Source organism: Anoplopoma fimbria, chromosome 17 (assembly GCF_027596085.1).
Source record: "Anoplopoma fimbria isolate UVic2021 breed Golden Eagle Sablefish chromosome 17, Afim_UVic_2022, whole genome shotgun sequence".
Classification (NCBI taxonomy): Eukaryota; Metazoa; Chordata; class Actinopteri; order Perciformes; family Anoplopomatidae; genus Anoplopoma; species Anoplopoma fimbria.
The window spans coordinates 6,828,641-6,840,821 of NC_072465.1; the positions used below are offsets into that span (position 1 = coordinate 6,828,641).

The 12,181-nt window shown below is 42.1% G+C and overlaps 2 protein-coding genes across 2 annotated transcripts; one reads left to right on the forward strand and one right to left on the reverse strand.

The window, feature by feature from the left end:
• Positions 1–144: 144 nt before the first annotated feature.
• traip (TRAF-interacting protein) lies at positions 145–4,250 on the reverse strand. Its single transcript, XM_054617361.1, has 16 exons — positions 4,169–4,250; positions 3,837–3,955; positions 3,697–3,754; positions 3,528–3,611; positions 3,316–3,355; positions 3,096–3,223; positions 2,900–2,994; positions 2,440–2,553; positions 2,254–2,341; positions 2,063–2,152; positions 1,889–1,977; positions 1,622–1,777; positions 1,401–1,446; positions 1,218–1,322; positions 1,065–1,115; positions 145–751 (listed from the first exon to the last, which is right to left on the reverse strand). Exons 2-16 carry the CDS (start codon positions 3,932–3,934, stop codon positions 644–646), a joined length of 1,350 nt encoding a protein of 449 aa, XP_054473336.1. The 5' UTR covers positions 3,935–3,955; positions 4,169–4,250; the 3' UTR covers positions 145–643.
• Positions 4,251–5,395: 1,145 nt separating this feature from the next.
• On the forward strand, positions 5,396–11,703 carry mon1a (MON1 secretory trafficking family member A). Its single transcript, XM_054617007.1, has 6 exons — positions 5,396–5,613; positions 6,070–6,224; positions 8,557–8,934; positions 9,031–9,796; positions 9,950–10,097; positions 10,359–11,703. Exons 2-6 carry the CDS (start codon positions 6,098–6,100, stop codon positions 10,497–10,499), a joined length of 1,560 nt encoding a protein of 519 aa, XP_054472982.1. The 5' UTR covers positions 5,396–5,613; positions 6,070–6,097; the 3' UTR covers positions 10,500–11,703.
• The last annotated feature ends 478 nt before the right edge of the window (positions 11,704–12,181 follow it).

Below are 12,181 nucleotides of genomic sequence, written 5' to 3' on the forward strand. Positions count from 1 at the left end.
CGGGAAAACACAATTTGTACTGCCCTCTGCAGGAGAGCACACCTCAGTGAAATGTTTGTGGATAAAAGCACAGTCAAGAGGGAATTATTTGTAGACCCCACACAATCCTTAATAAAAAAAACATTGTTTATTATTTGAGTTGGTTTACATCTGGAAAGACCAGTAAAACTAAAAAATACCTCAAGTATATCCACATGTTGGTGTTTGATGGATTTTAAATAAGTGTGAAAAACAATAAATATTTTTCAAGAGTATAGAGAACAGATGCATAAGTAATTATCAATGACATAATACAGACACATTAGAATGCTCCGTAAACAAAACAGTTCGTCTCACACACATACAGACACAACAAGAAAAAGCTCTGACGCAGAGATGGTCAAGACACAGTCTCCACATTCAAGTCAACACACACACAAAAAAAAAGGTACAGCAGGTTTTTCGAGCTCAGAATGTTGTCATGTGGGAGGTCAGTTACTGCGTTTAAATGTAGTTCGATCAGAGAGTCCCGTTTGGTGCCGAGGGGCAGAACCGCTACCAGGCTGGTTCTATGCACCAGAGCAGCACAAACATGCTTCATCACACAGCAGCTGCAGCATCCTGACCTTAAGACTCCACATCCGGGGGAAGGAGAGGTCGTCCCTTACTCGAGGAAGCCGTCCAGAGTCAGGCAAGTTGAAATTTTGGGTGGAGGCCTGGTTACCTTTTTCCTTTTAGCTTTCATCAGTGGTCGAATCTCTGATAACGGAGACTGGAGTGGAGCGCTTGGTTAAGGAATGATGCAACATTAGTCATGTTTATGGCCATCCAACAAATATTTAAACTCCGGTTTGATCTCAACCAATATCTGGCTCTGTTCACTAGGTAGATGCATATTGCATCTCTCTGCTGTTTGGTGCTGAGCAGGTCGCGTACAATAGGTTTATCTAGTGAAGTAGTTTTGTTTAGCTAGTCCAAACACAGCCAAGATGAATAGTCAACAACAAACAATCAAATTAATGATTAAGTTCAAATCAGAAAACCCTGTTTGACACACACATTCCACATGAGAGGAAAAAGGATACAGGTTGGATGAATTTAGTACGTCCTCCCAAACCATCATAACCAGTTCTCACCTGAAACAAGAAACATTTTCTTTCATCAAACCACTAAAAGGCCAGAAATTACACATAATAACATTGGACCTGATGTGCAGGAGAAAGTTATGTTGTACGTACAGCTCCAAGCTTCCTCTGAGGGTCCAACATGCTACCGAAAGTCTTCTTTCTGAAGAGGATGGAGTTCCTCAAAAAAGGATCCAGGGATCCATCCTCGTCTCGAGTCTGAGGTAAGAAAAAACAATGTCAGACATGTGCAATAATTTGAAAATGAACGTTGTTGAGTTTCATTCACAAAGCTACCTTGATTACAGATGAACTTTTCTCGTAGTGTTTGGGCCCAGACGACCTGAAAAACAAAGCATTTTAATTAACATTTTATGGTATTTGTATTTAATTCTCTAGTATACAACAACACAAATTTAAAAAAAAAAAACTATATAATGAACATATGGCTCACACAGCAGCAGCTTTCACTAACAAAACAGAACACACATTCCCACAATGAGCTACATTAAACTTACGCCAGAGGATCAAGCCGCATCTTCTTGGATTGGAACTGCGTCTTTCTCTTGTCCAAATCATCAGGGGTAGTGACGTCGTACGTCATGTTGAGGTCAATGTCCTGACTGTCGGCAGGATGGTGGAAGCGAGGCTGCTTCAGCTCCATTGGGGCGGGGCTGAAAAAGATGGGTTCAGAAACCTTATCAGTAAATCACAGATAGTTTGTTATCTTGAAGGACAATTTGAAGCGAGTAGAGATTTCAGTCCAGCTGCTGGGTATTACACACCTTTCAAAGACGAGCCGACTGAGGGCTTCATTTGTCCGTGTTGGGGTGCTCAGAGTCCTCTGAAGAAACTCCACTTTTTTCTTAAGACTCTGTGGAAAGACATACATGCAGGAATCACAACGATAACTTTCTCTGATAATGACAATAAACGCATATTTGGTGGATTCGCCTTACAGAGATCTCCTTGTCAGCATTTGCCAAATCGTTTTGCAGAGACTTCATGTCCTCTTTGGTCTGATTCACCTCCACTGTGGCTTTGTGTAACTAAAATGATAAAAATAAAAAATAAACTACAGGAATTCTGCATTCAGGAAAGGCTTCCTCCAGGTGTGGTGACTTACTCACATACTCAAACATAATGTTACCTTGTTGTTTGAGGTGAGCACTTCTCTCTTTAGCTTCTCACACATGTCATTTGTAGACTTCAGGCTTCCTTTTAGATTATCGTACTCTCTTAAAAAAGGAAGGAGGGGAGATAAACACATAGTTAGAGACAACAGGAAAGTGGTATTCACACAGTCACACTCATCAGCAGCTCTTGGGTTCCTTACTTTTTGAGCGAGATGCAGTAGATGGAGAGCTGCTCCACTGCAGCCTGACTGACACCCATATCTGTGATCATGGACTCCACCTCTGCTCTCTGGCCCTGCAACAACATATCCAAGCTGGGGCAAACCAGCAGTATTAGTGCAAACCAGCAGTATTAGTGCAAACCAGCAGTATTAGTGCAAACCAGCAGTATTAGTGCACAGTGTGAGTATGACTTTCTATTACAATGAAAAAAGACATTATACTATGCAGAGATTATGATACATCAGGGAAATGAGCAATACCTTATTTTTTGCTTGTATATCCAAAATACTCATACTGATAATTTATAATATATGATATTTAAATATTCAAGACCATCAACATTTTTCTCACCCATGGAGAATAGCTAATATTGTGTTTTATATAGTGTGACCCAACTTTTAAGCCTAAATATGACAATATATGTATGAGAGCAGATACCTCTCATAGGTTTTCATTCTGGCCCTGAGTCTCCGGGCTTCCTCCTTGGCCGCCTGAGTTTCATTCTGTTGCGTCTCAAGGTATGTCATCTGTTTCTGTCAAATACAATTAAAGAGATAAACAAAAAGAATTTGCAGAGACAAAATGAGTCAGTACAAAAAATGGATTGAAACAATATAGAGAACAGACAGCTTACTCTGAGGGTGGAACAGAGCATCTCCTTTTCCATAATATCTTTCCGGACACTGTCCAGGTCTCTCCTCTGCTTGTCCACGGTGTCCTTCAGATTGTCCACCGTCTTCTGTTTGTCCCGCCAGTCTCGCTCTACAAATTGATCAGATGGACGATAAATGACTGCTGTCTGCTGCTTTCAACAATCAAGCATCAGCGGATCACACCATAGTGATGTTTCTCACCTTTGGAGTTTAAAAGCACCTTCATTCGATCAAGCTCATTCTAAGTAAGGGAGAAACACAACAACAAAGATTTGACACTTTAGATTAAATCTTTATGATGTGATGACAAGAAGGACCATCAGGTACACGATTATCATGGGTCTTTCCTCCTCTCAAGTAATTTCTCTGTTCAAACCTCCCTCAAAACATAAAAGATGCTTCAAGTTTGGTACCTGTAAGCTTTCGGGGTCCCTTGTGGCCTCCTCCTCTCCACCGATGTCAAAGTACAGCTTGTTGATAATGTGTCTGGTGCTGACCTACACATCAGGGAAAACAACAGTATTTAAATGTAAGTCTTTCTTCTGTTTGGTAAGTTGGTCCAGTCTCAGTAAAGTACTGTACCTGTTTTCTACACTGTGGACAGGTTTTCGTAGGGGCTGTCTGAAACCACTGGAGAAGACTGAGAAGAAAGGGAACAATTAGCCATTAATAACGTGTCAGATAAGTGAGTGTCGCAGAATGGACTTTCTATATCAGATTACCAGTCATAGTGGAAAGTGTGTCCGCAGTGGATGGCAGCAACATCTTTGGAGTGATCGAAGAAATCGGAGCAAATTGTGCAATAAGCTCGGATAGGCATCTTTGTGTCACACGGATCAACCTGTTATGCAAAGTGTACCAAACCGTATTACTTGACTTACAAAGAGTATTCTGCAATTCAATAAGCGTGACTGTATTCGTGAGTGTGAAACAACATTGTCTAGAGCTGCACGGTCAATGCTAGCTGTTGTCGGCTAACACTGACACGCTACTCGCCATGCTAACGTTAGCTAGCTCTGGTGAACGTTGGCTTATCATCAGTCGCCATACTTACAAAAGGACGACGTTAGGTTACTACGTGGTCTTTCGTGATGCTTTCATGCATCCCTAATTTTAGTCGAGGTGAACTATATCCGGTAGAACTCGTCCTGAGATACAACAAGCACAGTGACGACTGTCCCGTTTCCGCGCTGTACGTTCAAACGTAAGCCCCGCCCTTTACGCTGCGTTCAGGGGTTACTCGGACACTTGGTCGAAGAGTTATTCAATTTAATAACTGAATTACGGTTTCGTGTTTGGGCCCTTTATTTGCGGTGTGGCAAAGACTAACAATGATTTGGATTATCTAGTCCCAATTGATTATTCAATTTAATAATCCTACAACCTTTTTTTGTATTCAAGAAATCCCTTGAGCTGTAGTTTGACACAATTAAGTGTACAGAGCTTCTGTTTAAATCAAATGACAAGAGGAGCTAAAATATATCAGGGGCTACAAATAAACTATCATCACTCTTTTGCTATTTATTATTTTTTGCATCTGAATATCTCATGCATGCACACTCACGGTGAAACAATTAGCAGTTTAACTGATGTTAGTTACTTACTTTTTTTTTTTTTTACACCAAGGGTTTATTTTCTTACTTCGACTTCAAGCAGGGTTGTGTGATGTCCTACGTGCTGTAAACGCACCACAACGATCAAACAAGCCACTCAGCTGTCGTTACACAACAACACGTACACACTGCTGTACGCAGCATCAAGTTACTGCATCACTGATTACAAATATTAAACAAATAACTTTGGTTTTGTCAGACTCGAATAGGCTTGTTTGGTTCTCCCGTGGACTGTAGGACTGCTCCCAGGGGCGCCGCTAGGGATTTTGGGCCCCATGAAAAGAATCTTTACAGGGCCCCCAACACAGCGGCAAAATTTTTTGATGCTATTTTACATACAATGATGCATTTTAATGGTATTTTTGACTATCATTACCATATTTGTGAAAGAAGAACAGCATGACAGTTGACATGTACAGTAGGGGAAGAACTGAGCACTCTGAATACAATGGAAGTCATTTATTTGCTGCACCACTGATTCTTAAATGGAAATAAACTCTTCCATGAAAAAATAGAAAAACTAAATATATGTTAGTTAATAACTTAGTGTCATTATTTTTTCTGTATTATAATTTCATCATCATTAGGGGCCTCTCTGGGCCCCCTCCATCATGGGCCCCTAGAATCCGTCTCCTTTACCCCCCTTTTCGGCGCCCCTGACTGCTCCACAGCACTTCTCTGGACGATGACTTCATATCCCACAATTCCTACTTCCGTAACCTGACGTCCACTGTTAGCGGGGCTTGATGGCGAGCTAAAGAGGTACCGCTGCTCCTCTCTGCTCCTCCTCGCTGCTCCTCCCTGCTCGATAGCGAGCGAAAGTGGCAGTTTGACAAGCGAGCGGTGGAGCACGACGATCAAATGCAGACAGCTCCGGAAATGAAAGGTAATACTTTGGTGGTAGTTAAACGAGTCACGAGGGCGCTTTGTCAGAACAACGGCGGTGAAGCTATCCGCAGACACTGTGGACTGTCTGCTAAAGTTAGCCATCAAAGTAGCCTCAGAAGTTCTCCATCAGCATGCCATGTCTCTGAACCTGCAGGGTGTGAACAGAAAGAGAACAAGTTCTAGTAAACACCAAGGAGACGTGTTCAGGAGTCTTTATCTGGACTTTCACTTTAGCGTCATCCAAGGTGTCGCTTGTAATGTCACGTTAGCAACAATAGTGAAAGTCTTTAGCTTTTAGTTTAATATACACATGGTTAAAGTCAGACCATGACATTTGAATGACTCCGGCACTAATGGACACGTGATAACAAGAGCACATCATAAATCATAATCTCATAAAACACAAAGCTGTTGACCTTTGATCTCTTGGCGCTCCGTCTGTCCGTCCTGTCAGGTGTGTGTCCCTGCCGTAAGTAGCAGTGATGGATGGAGAAGCCCAAAGGGCCGCTGCCTCATGGGAGAATGGTACCCTCCTGGCTCCCGTGGACCGCCTTCGCTCCGAGAGGGCGGAAAGCCCCACACCAGGTCTGGTGGAGGGAACTGAACCAGGTGAGGTCTGAGCCACATAATAATAATTAAGCCTTTATTAGTCCCACAATGGGGAAATTATTTCTCTGCATTTAACCCATCCCGGAGGAGCAGTGGGCTGCAATGAAGCGCCCGGGGAGCAACTTGGGGTTAGGTGTCTTGCTCAAGGACACCTCGGCATGTTGCTGGTAGAGGGGTTTGAACCACCAACCTTGTGGTTACGGGACAAGCGCTCTACCTCATGTGCCACAGCCGCCCCAAGTTTTGAAAATTCACAGTTGAGAGTAAAGCCGAACCTACAGTGTGATTTAAATTTGGTGTAGCTCTTGATATCTGAACCACAGCAGAGTAGTCGTCTCTCTGAGACAATTAGAAAGCTCAAATATATTGGAAATGTGTTTTTTTTTTTTCTCCCAGTCCCAGGCAATATACACTCTAAATGTGACATAATGCCTTTATTTGCAGAGACCACTATCCCACTACCAATGGGATTTTTTCTGTCATTTGTACTCTAATGCTTATTTTAGCAACTGTGGAGCTGTCTGGACATTACTGGACTTGGATAAGTGGGTGATTGAATTGTATGAATTAATGAATGTATTTCTCCATCTCCTGGCACATCCCCCATGGGATTACATTATAAAACATGTTTACAGTACATGAGTATAACGTTTACAGTACACCAATGTCATACATGCAAATAAACAGCTTCAAGTTGGGCTGGTCATGGATCCCTCAATAAATAAGTAGAGATCCACTTTCTTGTGTCATTGATAATTATTTCCTCATTGGCATCCGGCCAGAATTAAGGTTCTATGATTGCTGCTTCAAAATAGACTCCTTGCAGCAGACTATGCCTGCGATAATATTGTTTTTCAATGGCTACGTGATTGTACCATGAAAAAAAGTGGAGCACAAAACACAACAGTTATTCTTATGTAATACGACACACACACACACACACACACACACACACACACACACACACACACACACACACACACACACACACACACACACACACACACACTCCCTAACAGATGGACAGAGAATGAGAATGCACATCCTGTTTGTGCAAATACATTTTAACATGTGATCACAATGATCTGTTTTCTCAATCTGCCCGCCTGTTTGCAGGGAACGCCCTTGTGATAAACATCACAAGTAATTAATTGGCAGAATGCAAGTGTTTTGGCTCTGTAAAACTAGACTGCATTAATAGTAATAATCTCTATAAGATTATGTGACAAAAAACTCCAACACTTTAGGAATGCCTTGCCATACCAACAGTGTCAGATGGAAACACTGCCATATACTTTCATAACATTACAGACATTACATTACAGTCATTTAGCAGACGCTTTTATCCAAAGCGACTTACAATAAGTGTATTCAACATAGGTATTCAAGAGAACTACTAGTCACAAGAAGTCATAAGTGCATCTCCTTTCTTAAATAGCATCTAAAAGCATAAACCAGAGCAAAAGTATAGTGCAGAAGCAAATTACTACGAAGACGATATGTGCAACATAAGATAACATGTCCTGGCTTGTCTGAAAAAAATAAAAAAGTGTCATGTTGACAGCATGTAGGCGGCAGCACACGTGTCACATCCAGCTTGAACAAATCCAAATCTGACAGTTTTCTGGATTTGCTCTTCTTGTCGAGTCTTGAGATAAACATGACATTGTTATCTAGCTGAGTCATTATCAGACTTGGCGTTTTCTCTATTAACAATTCTTCTACTTTCTCTGAATACGATAAGCTGGGACCAGAGTTTATCAATTTATCTTAACGTGGATGCTCTAAAAAGCAATTAGAAAACTAATAGCACAACTTCAATGTTGATTACTGAGGCTTTTTGTGGATTTTGGCATACATTTACTTGTTGGTAATTTTTTTCTGTTTTTGTTATAGCAAAGGATAAAATCCCACCTTGTAAATTGACCTGGCTTAATATAGAGTCTCCCTTTTCTGCTGCCTCTTTTGGCCAACATTAGCCCCGTTTGGGAATGTCTCAGCCACTGTGTGGGAGACGGTCCTGGATGGTTCACATAGAAAAGCTTGGGAAAGCAGCCTTGACCTGCTCTGCAGAGGGAGAGTTAACCTGACAAGGAAAACTGTGGTTTGAAAACCCACTCGTATATACATTTTTATATACGAGTGGGTTTTTGTAATTGTTAGGAATTATGTGAAGATGATGCCACACTCAGACATGGACAATCCAGTCAAAGGGGAGATTTAATCTTGGTTGGAAGTGTTCTGAAACACAGTTTTTTACTCTCACAGGGGAAAAAACTATAATATATAAACTACAAATATTTGACAATCATTTATCCCTACATTGACACAGGTGCCGGTCAGAAGAGTGCCATGTTCGTCCATGCACAGTCTTTCGAGGACTTGACAGCGGAGGAAGGGGATCTGAAGGAGGCCGAACCGGACAAGTCTGGAGAGTGTGCAGAGGACATCGAGGTGCTGGTGGGAGAGAAAAGCATAGAGGAGCATCACAAAGACGACATCACATCAGAGAGTAGGCCTAAGGAGGAGGACGTGTCCAGTGAGGCATGGAGGAGCCACAGGAAACACGTTTTTGTGCTGAGCGAGGCCGGAAAGCCAATCTACACCCGCTACGGCACGGAGGAGGCCCTGTCCAGCACCATGGGGGTGATGATGGCCCTTGTGTCCGTCCTCGAGGCCGAGAAGAACATCATTCGTTCCATACATGCAGGTCAGGATCTAATTTGGTTTTGTAAGTTAAAAATAAATGTGTGAAAAGTGCATTTTATGAACTATGTTTTAATCTGTGTCAAACATTTTGTGTCAGATGGCTGTAAAGTGGTTTTCCTAACCAAGAGTCCTCTGGTCCTGGTGGGCGTGTCTCGGACCTCTCAAACTGACAAGGAGCTGCTGCGGGAGCTGCAGTACATCTACTACCAGATCGTCAGCCTCCTGACCCTCACCCAGCTCAACCACATCTTCCAGCGCAAGCAGAACTACGACCTGCGTCGCCTGCTGGCCGGCTCCGAGTACCTCACCGACAACCTGCTGCATCGACTAGACCGAGACCCCGGGCTGCTGCTCAGCGCCGTCACCTGCCTGCCTCTGGCCAGCTCCGCCAGGGACATGGTGTCGTCAGGCCTGCAGGCCGCCAAATCCGAGAGCCTGGTGTTCTCCATCCTGCTGGCGGGCGACCGCCTGGTCACTCTGGTGAGGAAAAAGGACCAGTTCCTGCACCACATAGACTTGCACCTGGTCTTCAACCTCGTCGGTTCCTCCTCGTCCTTCCGAGAGGGCGAAGGTTGGACGCCGATCTGTCTGCCAAAGTTCAACACCGCAGGATTTTTCCACGCTCACATCTCTTACCTGGAGCCCGCTTCCCAGCTCTGCCTCATCCTGGTATCGACTGACCGAGAGGACTTTTTTAACATGTCCAACTGCAAGCAACGGTTCATGGAGAGGCTGAGCAAGCGCAGCGCCTACCAGGCCCTGAAAGAAGCCCTTAAATGTCCCAGCTATTCTGTGGCGCAGGTCGGCATCCCGGAGCTCAGGCACTTCCTGTACAAATCAAAGAGCTCAGGGCTGTACACCAGGTGGGCAGGACGTCTCCGTAAACAGTTTCAGAGTTGAACATAAGTCTCAAACACGCTTTGCAAATCACGTGATATTTTTTCTCTCCTGTAATTCTTGTTGAAAAAACGCCAGGTGTTTCACTTGAAAAGATGCTTTTATTTATTTTCCTCCAGTCCAGAGTTCCCTGAAATGTACCAGTCTGATGAAGAGCAGGAAAGGCTGATGGGACTGTACCAGGACCTCCACAGCAGCTTGCATCATCCAACCAGACCCCTCCGCTCCTTCTACCGCTGTAGTGAAACTGAAAACCTGCTGGCATGGGTAAGCCTGGCATTGTGAGATGAGATGCTTGTAATTTCTTTGACAGTATTTTCCTGGAGATGGGGGCTCTGTTATGAGGACTGAGCACTTTGTATGTAAGGACAGTATTTTGTGTTTAAAAGATAATAATTTATAAGTTTGGCTCTTTGCGTTAAAAGATTTACATTTCAAAACTGAGCCAGAGCAATCATGGAAATACTACAATACTCAGTTAGACAGCCTTGTGACGCACCTCGTCCTGCTCTGCCTCCTCTCCTGCAGGTGACAAGTGGCTTCGAGCTCTACCTCTGCTTCAGTCCGCTGGGGACCAAGGCCTTGGCCGTGTCTGCTGTCACCAAACTGCTGAAGTGGATCAGGAAGGAGGAGGATCGCCTCTTCATCCTGAGTCCTCTCACATACTGAGCCCGACCTGCTGAAACAAAGAGCATCACCCTGAATGCTGAGGGGCCTGGTGCCGACGACTGCTGCAGATGATACAGTAGTTCAGTATTTGCTTAATGATTGTCACAGCTTTTTATTTTCTTGCTTTGGATTCCTCTGATCTAAATCACAGATTTGTGATTAAGTAGGTTATGCAATGAAGGCAAGTTAAAGCTGTTTTTATCTGGCTCGCTTTTTATAACTTCAAATTTGAACAACAACATATGAAGCAGCATCAGCAGCATCGATGATGACACAATACCAACATGAACGGTGGTGTTTATATGCTTCTGAAGTTGTTTCGTAAATATCCGTTTTGCTGAAACAGACCTGTTCTGCCTCTAAGCCTATGAAAGATGCTGTCGTTGTTTTATAAATGCTTTCTCCTCAGTTCTTAAAAATCAGGAATAAAGCTTGAATTCCAAAACTGGAATTTTTCTGAGAACCTGCAGTAGAATGTATTCACTTGTTCTTCACATGTTATAACACATGCTGTTAAAATATGAGTTCACCACATTCCTGTTGTGTTTTATCCTTACATGATGACCAATAACTGTAATTGTCATTTGACCTCTATGCACTTTCTTTATGCAAAAGGCACTCCTAAGACAAAGTCTGTAACCTGATTACTGCTGTCATTTATTTGTGTTTATGTAAAGGAATCTTCATTTCACTTGCTTGATCTTCCAGTGTCAATCGGAATTTCCCTTAATTTATCATAATATTTGTATTAATTAAGAAAAGTATTGTATGAAATTGTATCTGCTCCTATGTTATCACAAAGGTTCACTGTATTTCAAGGGATCCTGCTTTGCTTAAAGAAAACATCCCCACATCTGCCACCTCTAATCATGCCTTAATTAATGGTAAATGTTCAAAACCAAAATAGGGTTGTGACAGAACAGATTTATGACTGCTTTACGACCCAAGGATTATTAGATATAAATAAATCACTGGTAATAAAACATATGTGTCTTGCATGACTCTGACTTTACTGTTTTCTTTCTTTTAATAGTAGGCATATTAGTAAGTGATGGAGGAAGTACTTATATCTGTTACTTAAGTAAAAATGACAAAATCGCTATGCAAAAAAAACCTGTAACTGAAGTAAAGGTACAAAAGTATTAACAGCAAAGTAGGGCGGAATGGTCACTTTCAGTGTTTTATTATTATATTATTGGAATAATCCCGATGCTTTAACACAAGCAGCATTATAATATTACAGCTGGTGGAGATGGAGCACTTTTAGTAGAAGTATAAAGTGCAATAAAATTCAAATTTCTAAAGTAAAAGCTTCTTTGGTACTTCTTGAGTAAATTAATTTATGTCAACCTCTGATAATATAAGAAGGCTAATATTACATTGTTTGTTTCAAGAACCCTACTTTATGCTCTCTCATATACATTAATTATATAATGTATTCAAGGATATAAATATATTTACAGTGTACCATCATGAGTGCTGTCATATCAGTCTGTCATCATGCTGACCAGCCCCCCCCCATGTGGATATACTGTACATTTTTTTTTTTTTTGTATTCTTATTTTTTTTATTTTTATTCTATTTTTATTTTATTGTATAATATGTGTATTTATTATCTGTTTCTGTGTAGTTGAGCTGCTGCAACACCCGAATTTCCCCCATGGGGATCAATAAAGGAATAT

Coding starts and splice junctions, on each gene's coding strand:
- traip (XM_054617361.1), bottom strand. CDS start 3,934: ATGCCTATCCGAGCTTATTGCACAATTTGCTCCGATTTCTTCGATCAC. Junction 1,778..1,888: donor AGTCGGCTCGTCTTTGAAAG/GTGTGTAATACC, acceptor CATCTTTTTCAG/CCCCGCCCCAATGGAGCTGA. Junction 1,447..1,621: donor ATGCGGCTTGATCCTCTGGC/GTAAGTTTAATG, acceptor TTTGTTTTTCAG/GTCGTCTGGGCCCAAACACT.
- mon1a (XM_054617007.1), top strand. CDS start 6,098: ATGGATGGAGAAGCCCAAAGGGCCGCTGCCTCATGGGAGAATGGTACC. Junction 9,797..9,949: donor AGCTCAGGGCTGTACACCAG/GTGGGCAGGACG, acceptor ATTTTCCTCCAG/TCCAGAGTTCCCTGAAATGT. Junction 10,098..10,358: donor CTGAAAACCTGCTGGCATGG/GTAAGCCTGGCA, acceptor CCTCTCCTGCAG/GTGACAAGTGGCTTCGAGCT.